This window comes from Osmerus mordax, chromosome 3, assembly GCF_038355195.1.
Source record: "Osmerus mordax isolate fOsmMor3 chromosome 3, fOsmMor3.pri, whole genome shotgun sequence".
Classification (NCBI taxonomy): Eukaryota; Metazoa; Chordata; class Actinopteri; order Osmeriformes; family Osmeridae; genus Osmerus; species Osmerus mordax.
This window is the reverse complement of record NC_090052.1, coordinates 22,688,192-22,710,471: the sequence shown is the minus strand read 5'-3', so window position 1 is coordinate 22,710,471 and position 22,280 is coordinate 22,688,192. Positions and strand designations below refer to the sequence as shown.

The following is a 22,280-nucleotide window of genomic DNA, read 5'->3' as shown; positions in this document are numbered from 1 at the left end:
GATTGTTTTGCAAATACAGTGTCTACGGCTACGCATACGCAACAGTTGAAGTAGGTGCGTTCCAGTGAGGTCCCCTTGTTAGATGTCAGTTGTACGTGTCTAGAGACGAGAGTGGAAGCGGTTATTTGGGAGCGTCGTGGTAAACAAACAAATGCCAAATACAGTTTAAACATATAATAAAGCAATGCAGCGTTAGAATCGGAGAGGATGTCATGTCACTAGCTGTAGTCACTGATCAGTCAGACAGTAACTGTACCCCACAAGAACGTGTCGGACCTGCAGCACAGCGGACCACTACGTTCTCCTCGCGATAGTCAAAAAGAAATCCCGTAGTGATGGCTGCGCCGCCTGACACGGAGAGTTTGGAGTCCCGTATCAGTAAGTGTTTTGAAGTTATAAAGGTTATGGAGACACGTAAATGACCGTGCATAGACGGCATGTAGCTGTAGGATTGAATGCAATGTCCGAGACGACCATTCACGCGAAAGCAGGAAGCAAAACGGGTGGGCAAAGCAGCGACAGCCATCAGAACCATGGCTAGCTAGCAGCTTAGCCGGATAGCTGTTGTGCTAGCCAGCTGTCACACAGTCAAGCGGTATCTAGATAGCTATTCAGCTACTTAGCTAAATAGCTAGCTGTCAACAACAGATGTTTCCAGAAGTGTCCTTTCTAATAGGAAACATCAAACGCGAACGTCACATCATATCTAGAGCTAACATTAGTAGTGGCTTGTAAGGTTGTCTTTTAAATTGTTGACGTATAACGCTAGGGTTTGGATTAACTGCTGATGCTAGTTTAAGTGACTCAGGGCTGTCCAATTCAGGGAGAAGTTTTGACATTAAGGATTTCCTCAATTGTCAGTGTGCTAATGTGTCTTAGTATGGGTGATAGTAGTGATATTCAGACGGTTTAATCCTTCATGTTACAGATAGAGCCACAAACCCACTAAACAGAGATACAGACTGGGAGGGGATCCATGCTTTTTGTGACCAGCTCAATAATGATTTGGAGGGGTAAGTGAATGCTATTTCTGCCTTGTAACTTGCTTACCTGTCTGAAAGGAAATCAAATTATGATTTTGGAATACTAAACCGGCTAATCCTCGGTTATAAAGCACAGAGAACCATTTCTTACATGTACAATGCTGAACTTTAAAATACAACTTTATTAATCATAGAAAGGCAAATTTAAATTTGTCTGAATTTTGTTTGAATGTAATAGTTGTTCCTAAAGTGCTGATTTGATAAAGTACATTTACATTTAGTCATTTAGCAGACGCTCTTATCCAGAGCGACTTACAGTAAGTACAGGGACATTCTCCCTGAGGCAAGTAGGGTGAAGTGCCTTTCCCAAGGACACAACGTCAGTTGGCATGACCGGGAATCGAACTGGCAACCTTCGGATTACTAGCCCGACTCCCTCACCGCTCAGCCACCTGACTCCCTGTGTACCTCCATTCTCTTTCTCAGCCCCCAACTGGCCACCAGACTCCTGGCTCACAAGATCCAGTCTCCCCAGGAGTGGGAGGCAACACAGGCTCTCCTGGTGAGGTCTTGGTTACCCTGGCAACCCTGCCAGTTACCATGGCGAAAACAGCTTGCTGTCAAAACAATGAAAGATCTCTAGAATATGTCAGTTTTTATTTTTTGCTTTAGAACTACAGTATAAGATAACTTGGATTTGAAGTTTTGGGTAATCTGCAAACATGAGTGTTTTATTCCTTCTCTAAAGGATTAGAGTTATCTAACGACAGGGATCTGTTCAGTTACCACCGGGAAGTAGACTTGAGTGTGCACCAGTTCTTACAGTATGTCCCAGGTACTGAGGGAGGGCAGAGTGACACAGCAACAAAACCAGTCCTTGCAAACAGGTTTAACTGTTCTTTATCTTGTGATCTGCATCCTGCTCTGTCCTCCTTCACTACCTGGGAGACAACCTCAGTGTGATTCTTCAAGCAGGTGGAGTTAAGAGTGTGTCTTGTGATTCACCAGGTGCTGGAGATGTGTATGAAGGATTGTGGGAAAAGATTTCACAATGAAGTTGGAAAGTTTCGCTTTCTCAACGAGCTCATCAAAGTTGTGTCTCCCAAGGTAATGATGTGTGTGTGTGTATGTAAAGGTAATGATGTGTGTGTGTGTATGTAAAGGTAATGATGTGTGTGTGTGTATGTAAAGGTAATGATGTGTGTGTGTGTATGTAAAGGTAATGATGTGTGTGTGTATGTAAAGGTAATGATGTGTGTGTGTGTATGTAAAGGTAATGATGTGTGTGTGTGTATGTAAAGGTGTGTCAGAGTACATATACACTTGTTACAACAAATCAATTGCTGGTTAAGCACAGGTTAAGCAGTTAACACTGCATCAACTAAACCTTCAGCCTGACCCGGCCCCTGTCGCACTCCATAGTTTGAGAGTCTCTGGTGTAATGGTAAATGTTGGGGTTCAAACCCCATCAGAGACCCTCTGAGATTCACTCAGCCTCCTCTCTCCCACCTCAGTACCTGGGCTCGCGATCCCCAGAGCCGGTGAAGAAGAAGGTTCTGGAACTGATCTACAGCTGGACTCTGAGTCTGCCTGACGAGACAAAGATAGCAGATGCCTACCAGATGTTGAAGAAACAAGGTGACTAACTGTACTGTCATAACTACAATGTCTTCATTCACCTCTTGAACTGCAGGCAAACGCTCTCCCGCTGAGCTGTGCCCATCCCCGTACATATGTACTCGCTGTGTTGTAACTGAGACACAACAAAATGTTGATATTACAAGAACATATCAGAGCATATACTCACAAATAACTGACGTACATAGACAGGTACCTTATCATTCAGGGTAAAGTGCAATGTTCCAGCGGTGTATCACAAACAGTTCGAAGGCTCTTTGACTTGTGACTCATTTGGATGTTGTTCTGTAAACCCAGGCATGGTGAAGCAGGACCCGGACCTTCCCCCAGGTCAGCTGTGGCTGCCTCCTCCTCCTAGACCCAGGAACGCCGTGTTCGAGGACGAGGAGAAGTCCAAGGTGGGGCCGCTCTGGAGAGGACTCTCCTGGGGACAGTCTGTTATGTCATCTTTGTCTCAGTAGTCAAACACACGTCACTTCTACCCTTTTACTCACCTATTTATCTGTGTGTCTCCATCCTCCCTCCGTCTCTCCTCCTCTCTCTTTCCATCCTCCCTCTCTCCATCCATCCCTCTCTCCATCCATCCTCCCTCTCTCCATCCATCCCTCTCTCATCCATCCTCCCTCTCTCCATCCATCCTCCCTCTCTCCATCCATCCTCCCTCTCTCCATCCATCCCTCTCCATCCATCCTCCCTCCCTCTCTCCATCCATCCTCCCTCTCTCCATCCATCCTCCCTCTCTCCATCCATCCTCCCTCTCTCCATCCTCCCTCTCCATCCATCCTGTCCTCCTCCTGCTCCTCCCCCTGTCCTGTCCTCTCCTGGGCGGGGGTGTTGTAGGTGCTGTCTCGTCTGCTAAACAGCACACACCCCGACGACCTGAAGGCTGCCAACAAACTGATCAAAGAAATGGTGCAGGAGGTAAGATCCTTCCATCTCTTCTTCGATGGTTGCTTCTTCACTAACACATGTTAGTGAAGAACATGTGGACATAGCAGTAACCTGTGGGTGTTCGTGTGTGTGCCTGTGTGTGTGTGTGCCTGTGTGTGTGTTCCTGTGTGTGCCTGTGTGCGCCTGTGTGTGTGTCCTCTCAGGACCAGAGGCGAGCAGAGAAGGTGTCCAGGCGTGTAAACACCATCCAGGAGGTGAAGGAGAGTGTGGGCCTGCTGACTCAGCTGCTGGAGGAGCACGATGGGAGCAGCAGCAGCCTGGAGCTCCTGCAGGTCTGAGCCCTGGCACATACATCTGATCAAGTACTGCACACTGTACTGCACACTGTACTGCACACTGTACTGCACACTGTACTGCGTGTGTGTCTGCTAGGCTACCCAGAGCGTCAGCATGGCATGATGTGACGCTAACGTTAGCCGTGTGTGTGAGTGTTTACGTAAGCTTGGTGTTGCCTACAGTTCATTTAGGGGTTTTACCTTTCTGCTCGTAAGGAATGCTGAACACAGTATCATTTTATACAGAATAAAGGTTATATCCTTACACATACACATGCACACACAGACACATGGTAAAGTGTGTGTGTGTGTGTGTGCAGGATCTGTACCAGCGCTGTGAGAAGATGAGGCCCACTCTATTCAGACTGGCCAGTGACACAGAGGACAATGATGAGGCTCTGGGTGAGGCCCTGATTCCCCTCACCCTGCGTGTGTGTGTGTGTTTAATCTCTCTCCTGCGTGTGTGTGTGTGTTCAATCTCTCTCCTGCGTGTGTGTGTGTGTGTATTAATTCTCTCTCCTGTGTGGACAGCGGAGATCCTGCAGGCCAATGACAGTGTGACTCAGGTCATCAACAGGTACAAGCAGCAGGTGAAGGGAGAGGAGGTAAACGGCAACAGCACCGCTGACAACAGACTCGCAGGTAAACACACACACCACACACACTCACACAAACCACACACAGGTAATTAAACACACACACACACACCACACTTAGACATTCACAGACTTAAAGTTTAGGTAACTCATACGATGTCTGAAGACTGAAAACAGAATTGAGCTGGTATCCTACACAGGAAGCAGCAGCACAGCGCTGCTAGACCTGTCTGGATTGGACACCTCGCCACAGTCCCCACCCTCCTTCCCAGAATTCCCCACACCAACAGACAGCCTGAATGCCCCTTCACAGGAAATGGGCCTCAGTCTCCTTGACGACGAGCTGATGTCACTAGGTGAGGACTGAAGACACGTTTGTCAGGATAATGTCATGGTGGCGTGAGGTTCCTCTGTGTGTCAGTGTGCATGATGCCACGCCCCCCTGTACATGATGCCACGCCCCCCGTGCATGATGCCACGCCCCCCTGTACATGATGCCACGCCCCCCTGTACATGATGCCACGCCCCCCTGTGTCTGATGCCACGCCCACCTGTGCATGATGCCACGCCCCCCTGTGTCTGAAGCCACGCCCCCCTGTGTCTGATGCCACGCCCACCTGTGTCTGACAGGGTTGAGTGAGGGGACCCTGACGTCTGCAGCCTCGCAGCCGGATGACTCCACGGCCTGGGACTCTTTCCAGGTATGGTGGAGGGGTGGAGGGATGGAGGGGTGGAGAGAGGTGGAGGGGTGGAGAGGTGGAGAGAGGTGGAGGGGTGGAGAGATGGAGGGGTGGAGGGATGGAGAGATGGAGGGATGGAGAGATGGAGGGGTGGAGAGATGGAGGGGTGGAGAGATGGAGGGCTGGAGGGATGGAGAGATGGAGGGATGGAGAGATGGAGGGGTGGAGAGGTGGAGAGATGGAGGGGTGGAGAGATGGAAGGATGGAGAGGTGGAGAGATGGAGAGGTGGAGAGGTGGAGAGATGGAGGGGTTGAGAAAGGTGGGACCATGTAGAACGCCAACAATCATACAGCTGACGGACTTCATGGAGCGGAAACAGCATCTCCAACGAGGTCATCAACTTTGTCTCAAATATCAGATCTTACCTGTCTGTTTCTCTCTCTCTCTCCTCATCCCCCTCTCCCCCAGTCCTCTGACAGTGTGGATGCAGACGTCCCTGCAGCCCCCAGCCTCCTCCTGAGTCCAGACCCCCCAGCCCTGTCCCAGGCCGCCTCCTCCTCGGCCACCACCCCCAGCAGCTCTGCCCCCAGCAGCTCTGCCCTGGATGAGTTAGACCTGCTGGGGAAGGCCTTGCTGCAGCAGTCCCTGCCTCCGGAGGGCTTCCAGGTCAAATGGTAACTCACCGGTCACAACAACTTCAATTACAACACTTGAGATTTCTTTCAGGAAGAATGAATTGGAAGTCAACTGAACCGAACCTCATCTTTACATTCTAGCACTACCCTTAACTGATTTGTGATTAGAGATCGGAAGTTGGTGAAAGGAAGCTGACCGAAAGTAAAGGAGATGCTGTTTCGCTGTCTCAGTCGTGACTGGTTGGTGACGGTGGGATGAGTTGCAGTTTCATGGACAGGGTCCTTGTCTCTCCGCAGGGACAAGCAGCAGTCCAGACCTACTCTACGAGATCTACAGAGCAAGTCTGGGTCAAACCTCAGCCCAAGCCCCATCCCGGCCTTCACCTCCGAGCATCCTGGGGCTCTGCTGAACTCCCAGTCCAGCCTGGGAGCTACATTGCTGGGCATGTCTCCTGTTCACACAGAGGCTCCTCCTCCAGTGGTCACACTGACGGATGTGTTAGTACCGTTAGAATCTATAAGGCCCAGTAAGTGAGAATACATCTTCTTTTGTAGAGCGAATTCAAAAAGTTTAACAACTGATATAATTTGAAATGCACTTTTCTCTCCCTCTACCTTCCCACATTCTGTTCATCTCTGCCTCTCTCTATCTTTCTCTACCTTTCCTTCTCACACCTCTCCCTCCCCCCTCTCTCTCCAGGTAGCTTGTTGCCCGTGACGGTGTTTGACGGTCACAGCTTGCGGGTCCTGTTCCATTTTGCTCGTGACGTCCCTCCGTCTCGCCCCGACGTCCTGGTCGTCATCGTCTCCATGCTGTCTTCCGCCCCGACCCCCGTCACCAGCATCCACCTGCACACCTCCGCCCCCCAGGTACCCCCCCCCCCCCCGCTGCTCCTACAGCTCCCAACTCATCTGAACAGTCTAAACAGTGTGTGTGTGTGTGTGTGTGTGTGTGTAGGGGATGGCCGTGAAGCTACAGCCCCCATCAGGAACGGAGCTCCCTGCCTTCAACCCCATCCTCCCCCCTGCCGCCATCACACAGGTTCTGCTACTGGCCAACCCCCACAAGGTACACCCCTCCCCTTACCCCCCCCCTCCCCCCTTACCCCCCCCCCCCCCTTACTGTAGCGTTCTCTCCCTGCTGTGACCCCAGGAGCAGGTGCAGCTGGACTACAGGCTGAGCTTCACCCTGGGAGACGAGGAGCACCACAAGACCGGACGAGTACAACACTTCCCTCCTGCAGACACCTGGGGGAAGCTATGACCCCCCTGGCAGACTGGATCCTGTCCCCCCTCAGCCTGCACGCTTCTGGAGGTCTGGCCAGTCATTACTCCTTAGTTGAAGTCGTGATCTCGCACAGTCTCTGCTGTAGTTGGCTGAGAGATCGTCTGGGGGCGGGACTCTGCCAACCAGAAAACCTGACCGAGGGTAGACAGTTCCAACGTGACTCCTGATTGGCTAGTTAGAAACTTTTGCTTATGCATATCCAGTCTCTGCACTTGTATAGGGGAAGGGGGGGGGGTACAGGGGATCAGGCAGGGGACAGCCTCAGCTACTGACTCACCAACACAACACTGCATCAACAACCAGTGGATGACTTTGTTAACCATACCATAATGTTTCTTTGGCTATGATTGGTTGATATTGATTTGTTCATCAATAGGTCATCTGTAATGCTTCAGTCTGGACAGGGCAGGTACATTGTGTGTGAGATTATTCTTTGTTGTGTACGTCTTTAATCTTTGCTTAACTTGGTGTTTATGGTCCCGCTTTTACAAACCTGCAGTTCTCTCTTTTGGCTGGTAGATGGCGCTGTGCTACATTCTCGTCTTTTTAGTTTGAACTGTAAACGCTATGAAGGAACATAAACACATACGTGGATATGTGGGTGCGCTTGATTTAGTGCACAAGGTGGGCGGAGTTCTCACCGTAGGACCAATGACTCCCCCTCTCAAATATGCAAAGCTTACTTGGAAGGGTGTTCACGCTAAATCAAGTGGACTTCGGAGATTAATACACTAGAACATTTAGGAGACGTTTCCTGGAGCTAGTCCTATCTGAGGGTTATGTTTCATGGAGCTGTCCTGATAGAAATGTCTTATGTCTTTCATTTGTGTAATTTCTACTGGCCCTTGAGAGCTGGGAGAGTCTGTACTTTTCCCGGTATGTTTGTTTGCTTACATAATGAATGAACTCACGCTGCCATTTGCACGTAAACTGAACTGCAGCTCATTTCCCTCGTCTTAAGAGGAAGAAAAAAAAAGAAGAAATATGAGCATTTCATATCTGCCGTTTGTGCCTACTTTGATTTGGTTTCTTACGTTTGCGCTACACATCATCGTGTTATACCGTCACCTTGGTTACCGCTGTTACATCTATACACTGTAAAACATTCAGGTCCCACAACGCTCCCCACACCCTTCACTCGTATAAAGATTTGTTATAAAGGCCATATGTTTGATGGAAAGCATGGTGGTGTACATACAGATTCTCTCAATAAATTCTCTCTGGATAATCTGAATCAGTGGATGTGTGTGACTGTTACTCTGGATGCAATGGTCCAACATGATGGTTCCTATGGATACTATGTACAGGGGGGCCTGGGGGGGGGGTTGACCCCCCTAATGAAACATATATATTAACTGATATCAGTTCAATTAATTATCAATTGGTTTGAGCGAGATTTGAACCAGGGGTACCATGTTTGGCAGTAGACTCGATGGTACACATGCTTACCCACTGAGCCACAGAGGGTTCTGATATGAACAATTGTTCCAATTTGAGACAGTATTAACGTTGCTGTTTAAGTTCTGCCCGTGCTGCATCTGAGACTTCAGAACAGGTTTCGAATTACGGGGGGGCTTGACCCCCCTAATTAAGACTTGGACCCCCCAAAAGAGGTAAAAACAACAGGTCGGGGGGGGGGGGGGGAGGGGGGTTTGATACATTTATACATCGTTCTTACCTGTAACCATAAATATTACTTTACGCCCTGGAGAAGAAGTTGACCCCCCTGATTTTCATAGTATTATTCGCACTCTGAACAAAACCACTGGACGCAAATGTTCAAAAGGGTTGTTGAAAATGTATTCAAACCTGAAAAACAAAGTAAAATGTAAGAAAGTGAGCCTAGTGGTGGTTATAGCAGAAACACACAACTCAGCCATACAAGACCGGGACCAACAAGATTAGAAACGTTGACACAAATAAAAGGTGACATGTAAAACACGTACGTGTGAGAGCAGATCATGTTATGTTTATATCGTCTACAGATCAACTTCACAAAATCATACCTTCAAAGGCGTGACAAAAAGTCTTAAACCACATATGGGTTTGGATGAAGTTACTTCATTACGTGGGTTCTAAAAAATGCTAAACAAAATATTACGAGTACAAATGTGACAAAGAACACAAAAAAGCTACCCCAATTTTTTTTTTACTGCCAATTGTAACAACCCATTAGGACTGATTACTTTTGTGGACTTTTTCCAGATGTGAAGACCAGAAAAGTAAAGAGGAGCACTAGAAGCCGGGGAACAAAAGCTGAAGCACAAGAATCACAAAGGAACTGCTGGACCTACCTTCAAAACATCCCAGAGACTCACAAGACTCAATGTAGCAAAGCAACAAGAAGCTTCCTAATAACAGACTGGTTCACATCTGATCGTTTTTTAGACAATAACATGAGACCTATTTCTAATTTCAGAAATATTACATACAAGACAGACACCAAAAGTAGCTAATCACAAAGATTTGTATAACTTCTAAGCAAAAGAGAAACGCAGAAACTCAGAATAGGTGTTAATTGCCAAGATAAAGAAGTGTCAATGACGCCTGCCTCAAGACAGGCATGTCTGGTAGAAATGGAGACTATAGACATGTGAGCTGTGTATGTGTAAATGAACAGGTTTATCTTAAAGGTACAGTAGGTAAGATTTGTTCAGTAAAAAAGGCGGTGTGTGGTCCCCTAAATAAACGCAGTGTCAGCTGATTGGACGCGCTATTTCACAAATTTGAATTTATTTGTTACCTGTTGCAGTTTTACGTGTTTTCACGCAAGTGTGCGTGTGTGTGGCGGGGTGTGTGTGTGGCGGTGTGTGTGTGAGGCGGGGGGTGTGTATGGCGGTGTGTGTGTGAGGCGGTGTGTGTGTGAATCTCTACTTCCGTCCTGGAGCCGGGGGCGGGGGGGCAAACTGAAAGGGGGCGTGTCCCATGAGCCCCATCATGGGCTGGGCAGGGGTGAACTGCTGGGCCATGAGGGGCTGGGGGCCGGGCGGGGGAGGGGCCTGGCCCCCAGAGCCAGACCCCCCCCTGGAGGAGCTGTACTGAGTGCTGCTGCTCTGGTACGGCTCATAGGAGGAGGAGGAGCCTGAAGTGGAGGAGGAGCTGTAGCTGCCACGCCCATCTCTGGAGCTGCGCTCGCGGTAAGAGGAGGAGGAGGAGGAGCGGTCTGCATCGCGACTGCCCCTGCTTTCCCCCCTGCTGTCCCCCCTGCTGTCCCCCCTGCTGTCTTTGCCACTGCCACTTCCCCCAACGCTCTTCATGCGCCGATCACACTCGTCCTGGTACATCAGGTTGGGGTTGTTGGAGCTGGAGCTGACGCCACGGAAACGGGACCTGCTGCCTAGGAACCGGGAGAGAGGGAGAGTTTGAGGGATACTGAGATAACGAAGGAGGGAGTGATGAGGGAGGACGGGAGAGATGGGGAGAGAGAGAGGATAGAGGGGAAGCCACGTTTGCTAACCAAACCAGCACACCCATACAAAGCATCCAATCAGCTTTCTGTGGAGGCACATGAACCACCACAGCTCACATCACCCTTCAACCCCCCCCCCCCCCCATCTCTCCCTCTACAGTACCTCCCGCCCTCTCTCTCTCCCTCCCTCCCTCCCTCACCTCCTCCGCTCCCTCCCCCACGGCCGGTGTCGACCAGCTGCAGCAGCTTGGGGTTGATGGCCTGCCGTGCCTCCTCCAGGACACGGAGGAGCTGGCGTGCCTGCCGCAGGTTCCCCGGGGTGAAGAAGGTGTAGGCCGTGCCCTTGTTAGTGCTGCGCGCCGTGCGCCCGATGCGGTGGATGTAGTCCTCAGAGGAGTTGGGGTAGTCGTAGTTGATGACAAACTTCACGTCCTCCACGTCTTTGGGTGCGCGGGGGGGAGGGGGAGGGCCGATGGTTAATTGATAGGAGGGAAGAGAGAAAGAGAGAGAGGTTAGCTTGCTGATGTGATGGTCTGTAACCCAGAGGTGTGTGTTTCATACTTTCTCAAGGTCAAAGGTCAGGGTGAAGGGAGGAGGATCAAATATCATCTGCATTTCAGGCAAAGTTTAAAAACAGATTTTAGGACAGACAATACCTGTAAGATACCCGTCTATAAACAGTCACTTACCTGCCTAAAAATACACCAGACAATCTATACTGAGCACAGCACCAAGCGTCTCGTCTTTCTGAGAGACTTCCAGGGGCTAGGTCTAACCCAAGCTGCTGACGTCCCTGACTGAGTCAAGAGGGGGGAGGTGATGTCACTCCTCTGAAGCGCTCACGTGACACAACGGTGAAGCGAAGGGCAATAGTTGTTTGTGAGGGGTTCAAATTAGGGCAAATTTATTTTTCATTTTTTTTAAATTTTCTTTTTAAGGAAAGGAAAGAAGAGTCTGTTTCTCATTACAGTGGACGTAGGGCTCTGAAGACACTGCTGTGGGTTTAAAACAAGTCTCCTTGTTCGTGTAGATCGGTGATGTGAAATATTGAAGAGGAGTGTGGGGGTGGGGGTGGGAAACGGGGGTACTTACCCTGTCAAGAGATTTAGAAATTACTTACAAGGTTAGCTTTGTCTGCCCCCGTCCCCCCCACCCCGGCCCAGTCCTGGGAGGTCTGCAGGGGTAGGAGGGTTAGGACGGAGGACTACACTGGTTCCTCCCCCCATCCCTCCCAGCGCCTGGGGAGATCCCGGATCCTCGACCAGGACTCAGGCTGGACTGGACCTGACACCAGACTGCCCACGCTGGACTGGACCTGACACCAGACTGCCCTGGAGCCGCTCCCGGGGTCCCAGGATGAAGGACCCCAGAATCTAGACCAGGCCCCTTGGTCTCACAACACCATATTCTGCCTCTTCATGTCTCTCTGCTTCCTGGGAGATGCTGGTTCTGATGGGGGTCAGGGGTCATGGTTAAGTACACTCGACTGCTGCTTGGCTATCGGGTGTTTTGAAATGACTTCCAAAGCAGTGTAAAAAACAGACAGCCTGTCCCTCTGACACAGGCAGGCCTGTTCTAGGGACCAGCTGTAAACAGCTGCAGGTCAAGTGGGCATTAGGGTCTGAGATGGAAGTCAAACATTTGGTTTTCAAAGGTCTTTTGAAGGTGTGTATGTCGGAGGAGACGGCTGGAAGAGACCCAGGGAGGAGACATTCCTTCCAGATCCTTCCTGGATGCCAGCAGAAAGTCCACGAGCCCAGGAGTTGCAGTAACAAGAAACAGACAGTAGGGGGAGCCTGAACACTTAGGGGCTGAGGAGGAGTTTGCGTTGGGGGAGGGGGTTGATCATGTGTGTCTGGGACGGGGCCCTGACTGGAGGGCTGGCTGAGTGGAGGATCATGGGATGTGATCCTTCATAGGGTCAGGGGTCATCTGTACACGAAGCACAGGGAGGTAGAGAGAGCGAGGGAGGTAAAGAGAGAGCGAGGTGAAGAGAGAGAGAGAGGTAGAGAGAGAGAGGTAGAGAGAGAGAGGTAGGGAGAGAGAGGTAGGGAGAGCGAGGTAGGGAGAGAGAGGTAGGGAGAGAGAGCGAGGGAGGTAAAGAGAGAGCGAGGGAGGTAAAGAGAGAGCGAGGTGAAGAGAGAGAGGTGGACAGGAGGCTCCTCCAGGCCAGGACTCCTGCCAGCCAGGACCAGACATGACGACGCCTGCAGGACGGGTGGGCGGGGGGGTCGGCCCGGCCCTGCCCGGCCTGGGGGGGGGGATCCAGGGAGATGGGGGGCTGCAGGGCAAGGTCAGAGGGGAGCCTGGCGCGCCTGCCTGCCTCCTGGCTGGGCTCTGTCTTCTGGTAACGCACCACCGCTCCTGGCCACCGGGGGCAGCACTGACGGGGATGAGGGCTACAGGGGGCTGACACACCTGATCCAAGTCTGCCCACACAATGTTGCTGTAGGAAACTGGTCATTGATTGGAATGTATGTAGGTGCTGTCATGGGAGGGGGGGTGTCCCGTATGGTGGCCATGGTGGGGGGGGGGGGGGGGACAGGTGGGGGGGGGGTGTCCCGTATGGTGGCCATGGTGGGGGGGGGACAGGTGTGGGGGGGTGGTCCATCGCCAAGTCTCTGGGGTGTCTTGAGTTAACTGTTACGTTGTGAGAGTGGTGCGTTACTGTCACAGGCCCCGCCTCCTCCGTGCCCCGCCCCGCTTGCCCCTCCCACCCCGGGGGCAAATTTGGAATCCCAGCAGCACCCCGCGCCGCCACCCCCATCCGCCCGTTGCCCAGGCAACCGGGCTCGTGGACGGGGGGGAGGAGCTTACCGAGGGCTCTGGTCTGGGTTTGGAGAGTTGGCCCTTTTCTGGGATTGATTAATCAGGCCGTCTCTCTCCCCCGAGTTTCTCTCATCAACTCAGGCTTCGATTAGTCATGCCTGGGTCAGGCGGCAGGCTCCAGAGGGCCTGTGTGCTTCTAGTTGCCGGAAGAGAAATGTGGAAACCAAAACAAAAAATGGAAACAAAAATAAAAACACAGAAAAAACAAAAATTAGGTCAAAGAAAATTCCAGATGTGGTTAAGGGAGGCTGCATCACCAACCACCATCCAGTTAGGCTACGTTCAGGAGCTGACTGACAGGCTACACATCACTGCTCTGCTACGTGCTCTGTAGGCCTGGCTGCCTGTGGACCTGAGGCCGGCTGCAGGCACCAGGGCTGCAGGCACCAGGGCTGCAGGCAACAGGGCTGCAGGCAACAGGGCTGCAGGCACCGGGGCTGCAGGCACCGGGGCTGCAGGCACCGGGGCTGCAGGCACCGGGGCTGCAGGCACCGGGGCTGCAGGCACCGGGGCTGCAGACACCGGGGCTGCAGGCACCGGGGCTGCAGGCACCAGGGCTGCAGGCGGGGGTTCTCACTGCTAACACGGACAGCAGCGCTCCTACTGGGCTACTAACATGCAGGCTGGGACGGCCCACCCACAGCACCACACTGTGTGAGTGGACAGCTACTGTGTGTACTGTGTGTGTGTGTGTACCTTACCTAGACCACGCGAGGCCACGTCAGTAGCGATGAGGATGGGAGCCTTGCCACTCCGGAACTCTGGACACACCACAGGGGGCAGAGGTCAGACAGAACAGAGGTCTCAAACAGCAGGATAAACAGAGGGGTTTACAAGCAGGGGAAACAGTTGGAGTAACCAGAGAGAAGAGTACACAGGAAGAGAGAGTAGTGTGTGTGTGTGTGTGTTTTGGGGGGTGTTACAGCAAAATAATTGGAGCAGAATGAACTGACTACAAGCACACTGAACAGCACCAGGCCTGTTCCGAGGCAGAATAGAGGCAAAACAGACTTCCTCCATCACCAGTGGGTCTCTCTCACCAGTCAGCACCCAGTCTCTCTCAGGCTGGCTCTTGTCACCATGGATACACATAGCTGGCCACCTGAGGGCAGAAGTAACACATTTACAGTGTGTGTGTTGAGAGAGAGAGAGAGAGAGAGAGAGATGTGTGTGAGAGAGAGAGGGATGGAGAAACAGAGGGATGGAGAAACAGAGGGAGAGAGCTTACCCATCCCGTCTCATCCTGCGGGTCAGGTCATCACAGCGCTTCTTGGTCTCCACAAAGATGATGGTCTTGTTCTCCTTCTCAGCCATGATCTCCTCCATCAGCTGGAGCAGTCTGGGGAGGGAGGACAGACCCGGGGGAGAGGAGAGACAGATAGATAGATAGATAGATAGACAGATAGACAGATAGAGGGGAAACGATATGAGGGGGTAGTAGAGAAGGTAGAAAGAACATGATGAACACTAGTGGTCATTGAGTCCATCCTCACCTCCTCCATCACCGTCTGGTACGCTGCTGCCACTGCCAAGGACAAGAGCAGACTGCAGCGTATCATCCGTACTGCTGAGAAGGTGATTGGCTGCAATCTGCCTACCCTCGAGGACCTGCACACCTCGAGGACCCTGAGGCGAGCGAGGAAGATTGTGGCCGACTCCTCCCACCCTGGACACTCCCTGTTTCAGTCACTCCCCTCCGGCAGAAGGCTGCGGTCTATCAGGACCAATACCTCACGCCACAAAAACAGTTTCTTCCCTTCCGCTGTTGGCCTCTTCAACAAGGCCAAGGGACCACACTGACTCAAATGACTTATTGCTTAAAACACACTGCTTTTGCACTGCACCACAACATGGTATCTTGTACATTTGTATTTTTTGTAATATTTGTATTTTTGTATTTTTATATTGTAATTTACGGCAACTTATATTTATCCCACTTAGTACTGCTAGTTTATGTACCCTTAGTATAGTTAGTCCACATATTTAAATTTTAGGTATATGTTTATTGTATGCACCTTCCTGCCAAAGCAAATTCCTTGTCTGTGCAAACTTTCATGGCGAATAAATCCCTTTCTGATTCTGATTCTGGTTCAATGATGTCAGAAAGAACCCAGTCCAGTCCAGTCTCTCTCTCTCTCTCTCTCTCTCTTACTTGTTGTCCTTCTCGTTCTCCATGCACACGTCCACTATCTGCAGGATGTTGTGGTTGGCGCTGAGCTCCAGGGCGCCCACGTTGATCTGGACATAGTCCCGCAGGAAGTCCTCCGCCAGCTGGCGGACCTCCTTGGGCCAGGTGGCGCTCCACATCAGGGTCTGCCGGTCAGGCTGAGAGAGAAGAGGCAGAGAGAGAGACAGAGAGAGAGGCAGAGAGAGAGACAGAGAGAGAGACAGAGAGAGAGACAGAGAGACAGAGAGAGAGAGAGAGAGAGAGAGAGAGAGAGAGAGAGAGAGAGAGAGAGAGAGAGAGATGAACCGGTATCAGGCAGCAGGAGACAGCCCTGGACCCAGCCCCAGCCCCTGCCCCTGCCCCTGCCCTAGCCTCGGACCCAGCCTCGGACCCAGCCCCTGCCCTAGCCCCTGCCCCAGCCCCTGCCCCAGCCCCCTCACCCTGATCTGGTCGACGATCTTGCGGATCTGGGGCTCAAAGCCCATGTCCAGCATCCTGTCGGCCTCGTCCAGGACCAGGAAGGTGCAGCGCCGCAGGTTGGTCTTCCCCGCCTCCAGGAAGTCGATGAGACGCCCGGGCGTGGCGATGCAGATCTCCACACCTGAGGGACAGGAAGAGCTGCTCAGTGGGGGCAGCTCTTCGCCAGCCTGCTGCCTCGCCAGCCTGCTGCCTCGCCAGCCTGCTGCCTCGCCAGCCTGCTGCCTCGCCAGCCTGCTGCCTCGCCAGCCTGCTGCCTCGCCAGCCTGCTGCCTCGCCAGCCTGCTGCCTCGCCAGCCTGCTGCCTCGCCAGCCTGCTGCCTCGCCAGCCTGCTGCCTCGCCAGCCTGCTGCCTCGCCAGCCTGCTGCCTCGCCAGCCTGCTGCCTCGCCAGCCTGCTGCCTCGCCAGCCTGCTGCCTCGCCAGCCTGCTGCCTCGCCAGCCTGCTGCCTCGCCAGCCTGCTGCCTCGCCAGCCTGCTGCCTCGCCAGCCTGCTGCCTCGCCAGCCTGCTGCCTCGCCAGCCTGCTGCCTCGCCAGCCTGCTGCCTCGCCAGCCTGCTGCCTCGCCAGCCTGCTGCCTCGCCAGCCTGCTGCCTCGCCAGCCTGCTGCCTCGCCAGCCTGCTGCCTCGCCAGCCTGCTGCCTCGCCAGCCTGCTAAGGGCCAATGAAGAACTAGGAAAGGCAGAAAAGAAAACAGTGAGTCTGAACAATCTCACGTCGGGTCTCCAGCTCGGTCTCACCTCTCTCCAGGTCTCTGATCTGGGGCCCCTTGGGGGCGCCTCCATACACACAGGTGCTCTTGATGCGAGACGACCTTCCGTAGTCATGGGCAACCTGCTGTACCTGCTGGGCAAGCTCTCTGGTGGGGGCCAGGACCAGGCACTAACACACACACACGGACAGACAGACACACACACGTTAAGACAGCCCCAGCTTATACATAACAATTCCTTGATAGATCATTGAATCCTTTAAAATGTTTCTTCATTTGAAAACAATATTGATATTAACACTCACTTTAAAATACCCAGAAACTAATAAGAAGTAAAGGTAAGTTTTAGGGACAGCTGAAGGATCAGTGTGTAGGATTATCAGCAGACTTGTTTATGATTTATGATTGTGTTGTGACTCACGATGGGCCCGTGTCCTCTCTCCAGGTAGGGCTGGTGGCTGATGTGGACAAGGGCCGGCAGGAGATACTGCGGACAACAACATAGAACATAGAACAGGAACTTCAGTTTGTAGGACACATGTTAGTCCAGGCTTAAAACACCCTGAACTCCTAGTCCACTTCTGCTTGAAGGGAACTGCATGCTCTGATAACCATGACGATATTGGTGATAATGACAGAGATCGTAACGGAGACAGGGTGGATGGTGGAGCGTCTTACCGACAGGGTTTTCCCTGAGCCGGTCTGGGCGATGCCCACCATGTCCCTGCCGCTCAGCGCCAGAGGGAAGCCCTGGGCCTGGATGGCTGTGGGCTCCTTGAAGTTCTGCTGCATCAGCACATCCATTACGTACTCTGGAGCCGGGCGGAGAGGGCGGGAGGGGCAGGACAGGAGGGGGGAGGGGCGGGAGGGGGGAGGGGCAGGAGAGGTTAGGGGCAGCTGTGCTTGGAGATGTAGGCTATACTAGGATTAGATCACCTGCAGGATCTTGCAGGTGTAATGGATGTTCTTTTTCTTAGGACACCATCTTATAAACAAATCAAGCCATTGTGTGTGGGTGTGTGTGAGAGAGAGAGTGAGTGTGTGTTCTCACGTGGGAAGTGGGCGTGAGAGAAGCTGGTGACAGGCTTGGGGCAGCCTGAACCTCGAATGGTGATCTCCTTTTTCCTGCGAAACTCCTCTAGGTCATACTGGAACACACAAACGCACAGGGTTATGAAACATTTCACTTTTCATCATGTAGGAAAGCTTAAGATTTTGGAGTGTGTGAGTGTGTGTGTGTGTGTATGAGAGAGAGAGATACCTGGCTAATGCGCTGCACATCTGGGTGCTCTTTGTAAAAGTTCTTCTCGAACTTAGGAAGTTGGTCCAGGTCCCATTTCTTTTTGCGTAAACGCTCTCCGGGGTTCCCAAACTTACCACCCCTGCTCGACCCGAAACGGGGACTTCTAAAAAATATAATACACGTAAAAGAGAATACAATCACCCACAATGACATATCTTTTTTGGATACAATTTTTTTAAATTATTATTGGTTAACTGCCTTTACCTACCCCCTATCGCGACCCCGGTCACGGTCCCTGTCACCGTACGATGAGCCTCCTCTCATTTCAGCTGACGGTTGGATTAGCAAACACGTCGTTTACGAAAACTGCAAAAAAAAAAAAAAAGATTTTAAAAAAAAGGTACGTGGCTGATGTGGACAAGGGCCGGTTACGTGTTTAATCAATCTAATGTTTGCCACGAGTTGCACCTGTTGTGCAAACGCTTGCCTACAGTGATAAGAGTGAGTTACTAGCTAGAGTACATGCAGTACTGATACAAGCGTACCAGTGCCATTCCTGGTAATACAAGGATAAACAACAGTTAGCTACAGTGCTAACGTTAAAGAAAAATAAAATGCACACAAAACTGTTTTGACTATTTAGTTAATGAAAAAGCATTACGACTACGACTACTAATACTTAGATACTAACCAAAGTTCTATGCTGTGAAGGGCTGCTGTTTTGTTATTGTTGATTTCGTCTTCTTCTTTCTTTTTACGTGAAGACGGCTTCCTGCTTTTCGACTGTAATGATTGGTGTGCTGGCCTGGCGACCAAGCAAACAGCGATCTGATTGGCTGGCCAACGAGTCAAAGCGAACCAGTGGTAGACGACGCGTACTCTGGAATGTTGTAGAACGCCAAAGCAATGCACGAATAGTAATCAGAATCAGAAAGGGTTTTATTCGCCATGAAAGTTTGCACAGACAAGGAATTTACTTTTGCAGGAAGGTGCATACATTAAACATATAGGAATCCTAAAACGTAAATATGTGGTCTAACTATACTTAAGGTACAAGTCTACCTAATACTAATAAAAAATATAAAATAAAATATAAAGTAGCCAAATAATTTACAATATAAAAATACAAATAGTACAAGAGATACAAATAGTGTAATATTGTGTAACTGCAATGTGCTTAAAGCGTCTGTTCCGAATAAGCATTACTGACATAAATTACAATGCGAGAGGAAAGGTATAAATGTATACAATGAATTTATTGAATAATAATAAAAAAAAGATTGTATTTCTGTTCACTATATATGAGTTTACATATGTAAAAATTACATGCAAATGTGAATATTCTGTTTACATGCAACACATTGCTACAAAAACAAATGTACTCTATGCATACAAAATGCATAAATTTTTCTGAGTACTACAGTTGTGTACAGTATTGACTTTTCCCAATAAACGTGTTGCTACTGTTGAAATCTGTATTTATTTTTATTTTTTATTTAACCTTCATTTACCCAGGCAAGATCATTAAGAACAAATTCTTATTTACAATGATGGTCTGAAGTATCTAAGGTATCTAAAAAGCTCAGTGATACACAATAGCATTCAGCTAGACAAAAGTGACATTCTTGTATAGTACAATAACAAGACAATGTGAACACAACAGTAGAATAGACATCTATTTGTGTGTGTCGGTTGGCATCTGGGCGTATTCTGATTCTGCTGCCAGCTCCTCCTCATCATCATCATCACTGGGGGGGCGGCTACGCTTAAAGAATCCCACCTGAACACACACACACACACACATACGCACACACACACACACACACACACGCACACACACACGCGCACGCACACGCACACGCACACACACGCACACACACACACACACACACACACACACACACACACGGGAAGTAACAGAGTACACATTCTCTCCTATCCTTCACGATGTGTGTGAAAAAACGTTTTTGAAAAGTTATAATTTGAAAGTTAGAAAAAAGTTTTTCTAAAAAAGGTTAAAAAAAAAACGTTTTGAAAGTTTGAAAAAAGTTTTTCTATAAAAGGTTAAAAAAAAAAAATTGAAATATTTATGTTCCTTCTAATTTTCTAAACACACATAAATCAAACATGAAGTGAAACCATTGACCGTGATAAAAAGAGAGCTCTGTTAGAGCAGAGAGGAGTGCCGTGCCCCAGATGTCTGCTGGCCGTACCTTCCAGAAGATGAAACAGAGCAGAGCCAGCAGGAGAAGGCCAGAGATGGTGGACACGACTATCCACCACACTGGCACCTCCTTCTCACCATCCGGACTCCTCCACAGAACTCTGGTCCTAGTCTGTGCACACACACACACACGCACGCACGCACACACACGCACGCACACGCGCACACGCACGCACACACGCACACACACACGCACACACACACACACACACACACACACACACACACACACACACACACACACACAGAGATAAAGGCAAGTGAAGTGTGGTATAACAGCCAAGGACTACTGTGCTGTGGGAGGAATCAGGAAGTACTTATGTGCATTTGTTAATCACAATCAGTAGATCAGCTTTGTCATCTGTTCACGTATTTACATTTACATTTAGTCATTTAGCAGACGCTCTTATCCAGAGCGACTTACAGTATGTACAGGGACATTCCCCCGAGGCAAGTAGGGTGAAGTGCCTTGCCCAAGGACACATCGTCATCTGGCACGGCCGGGAATTGAACTGGCAACCTTCTGATTACAAGCCCGATTCCCTTAGGGATTGGATCTATACTGAGTCACCGGCCGTCTCTTCCCCAGTGCTTACCTCGGCGTGTCCACTGGACAAGTCCTGGGGTTGGATCTTGGAAGCTGTAGACGTGACTTCGTACCTTGCGGAGGACAGGAGGTCAAAGTTCACGTACGGCCTCTGAAGAGAGAGAGAGACCATGTACTGTAGAGATATCATCGCTTCCCTCTTTCACTCTCCTACTCTCTCTCTTCTTCTTGTCTTTATTGTCTCTCGCTCCCTCCCTCTTACCTGCGTGAAGGTGTGGAGCCAGAGTCTAGCGGAGATCCTGACCACAGAGCTCCAGCCACGCTGCAAACCAGTGGCCTCGCACACGAACCTCACACATCCTTCCCCTCCACTGCAGTTCTGCAGAGAGACAGGGACACATTCTCACCACACACTGAACACTCACTCAGCACAGGCGAGGCCTGTGCATGTCTGTGTTGATGTGACTGATCAGAGAAAGGTGTAGTGTACCACGAGGATGGTTCCTCTTTGTGGAGGCTCATGCTGGTGTGTCTCTGGGTGCTGCTGGAAGCTCTCCATGGCTCGCTCTGTTACGTTGGATGCCAGCTGTTGCAGAGGGACAGGGCACTGCTAGCAGACCTCACCAAGATGGCCGCCAATTACAGCTTACCAAGATGGCAGACATACAGTATATCTGACTTTACCTAGATGGCCACCACTAACATCAGACCTGTCCAAGATGGCCACCAGTGGCATGCAGTACTATACCTTACCAAGGTGTCTACCGGCACGTCAAACTGTACTAAGATGGCTACAGTCATCATAGTAACAGATCAAAGCATGAGGCCACTGACATGCATTAGCACTTGATGCGGGTATTCAGACCTTACCAAGATGGCCGACTCACCCTGTAGGGGTCAATGTCCGAGGAGTTACTGTGGCAGGAAAGGAGCTCTTCTGAGGCGTTTTCGAACACATACAGCAAGTAGTTGTCATCTTGGCGTGTTGGGAAATTCACCTCCAGTCTGGCGTTGACAGTGCTGGGGCCCAGGTTACGTAGCTAAGGGCACAAGGGGCAGTTAGTCCCCACTGTCAGGACTAGATGGTTAAACGTGACCTGTATCTGAAGTTAAAAGTCATAGGTGAACCATTTTATAAGATAAAGGTCATAGATAAACTGTACTGGGAGTCAGTTGGCTGAGCGGTGAGGGAGTCGGGCTAGTAATCCGAAGGTTGCCAGTTCGATTCCCGGTCATGCAAACTGACGTTGTGTCCTTGGGCAAGGCACTTCACCCTACTTGCCTCGGGGGAATGTCCCTGTACTTACTGTAAGTCGCTCTGGATAAGAGCGTCTGCTAAATGACTAAATGTAAATGTAAATGTATTGTAAGCAAAAGGACATGGGTGAACTAGGTCACCTCATATACATGCTCCACCAGAGGGCCCACGTCCTCCACACTGTGTGGCTGCTCGCTCTGCTTCCAGCTGGTCACAGGCAGCACACACTCCAGGGGGGAGGAGCCTCTACATGACAAACACACGTGAGATGTAATACACACACACACATAAACACACACACTAGTTCACACACACCAACCCTCTCATCTCCAGTGTTGCCATTGCAATGACGCCGATCCTCAGATTGA

General features: G+C 50.7%; 3 protein-coding genes across 3 annotated transcripts in view; 1 reads left to right on the top strand and 2 right to left on the bottom strand.

Moving 5' to 3' along the window:
• Positions 1 to 272: 272 nt before the first annotated feature.
• LOC136940851 (ADP-ribosylation factor-binding protein GGA1-like) lies at positions 273 to 9,772 on the top strand. Its single transcript, XM_067233175.1, has 18 exons — positions 273 to 378; positions 929 to 1,013; positions 1,470 to 1,545; positions 1,992 to 2,090; positions 2,498 to 2,621; positions 2,919 to 3,019; positions 3,462 to 3,542; positions 3,716 to 3,844; positions 4,168 to 4,249; positions 4,379 to 4,489; positions 4,644 to 4,799; positions 5,074 to 5,144; positions 5,593 to 5,798; positions 6,057 to 6,286; positions 6,460 to 6,629; positions 6,718 to 6,828; positions 6,913 to 7,074; positions 9,253 to 9,772. The coding sequence occupies exons 1-17, from the start codon at positions 336 to 338 to the stop codon at positions 7,021 to 7,023; spliced, it is 1,986 nt and encodes a 661-aa protein (XP_067089276.1). The 5' UTR covers positions 273 to 335; the 3' UTR covers positions 7,024 to 7,074; positions 9,253 to 9,772.
• On the bottom strand, positions 8,826 to 18,652 carry LOC136940852 (probable ATP-dependent RNA helicase DDX17). The gene is made up of 14 exons (XM_067233176.1): positions 18,575 to 18,652; positions 18,152 to 18,249; positions 17,902 to 18,046; positions 17,692 to 17,788; positions 17,319 to 17,452; positions 17,062 to 17,127; positions 16,669 to 16,810; positions 15,893 to 16,053; positions 15,438 to 15,610; positions 14,514 to 14,624; positions 14,326 to 14,387; positions 13,987 to 14,046; positions 10,657 to 10,896; positions 8,826 to 10,384 (listed from the first exon to the last, which is right to left on the bottom strand). The coding sequence occupies exons 2-14, from the start codon at positions 18,205 to 18,207 to the stop codon at positions 9,918 to 9,920; spliced, it is 1,914 nt and encodes a 637-aa protein (XP_067089277.1). The 5' UTR covers positions 18,208 to 18,249; positions 18,575 to 18,652; the 3' UTR covers positions 8,826 to 9,917.
• A 149-nt stretch (positions 18,653 to 18,801) lies between these two features.
• The window catches only part of itga2b (integrin, alpha 2b), a 12,217-nt gene continuing 8,738 nt past the window's right edge, over positions 18,802 to 22,280 (bottom strand). The window contains 8 exon segments of the mRNA XM_067232764.1: positions 18,802 to 19,663; positions 20,097 to 20,219; positions 20,704 to 20,805; positions 20,917 to 21,033; positions 21,145 to 21,240; positions 21,542 to 21,694; positions 22,053 to 22,158; positions 22,232 to 22,280. The exon segment at positions 22,232 to 22,280 is cut by the window's right edge and continues 32 nt beyond it. Coding sequence (XP_067088865.1) covers positions 19,559 to 19,663; positions 20,097 to 20,219; positions 20,704 to 20,805; positions 20,917 to 21,033; positions 21,145 to 21,240; positions 21,542 to 21,694; positions 22,053 to 22,158; positions 22,232 to 22,280 — 851 coding nt within the window. The 3' untranslated portion in view covers positions 18,802 to 19,558.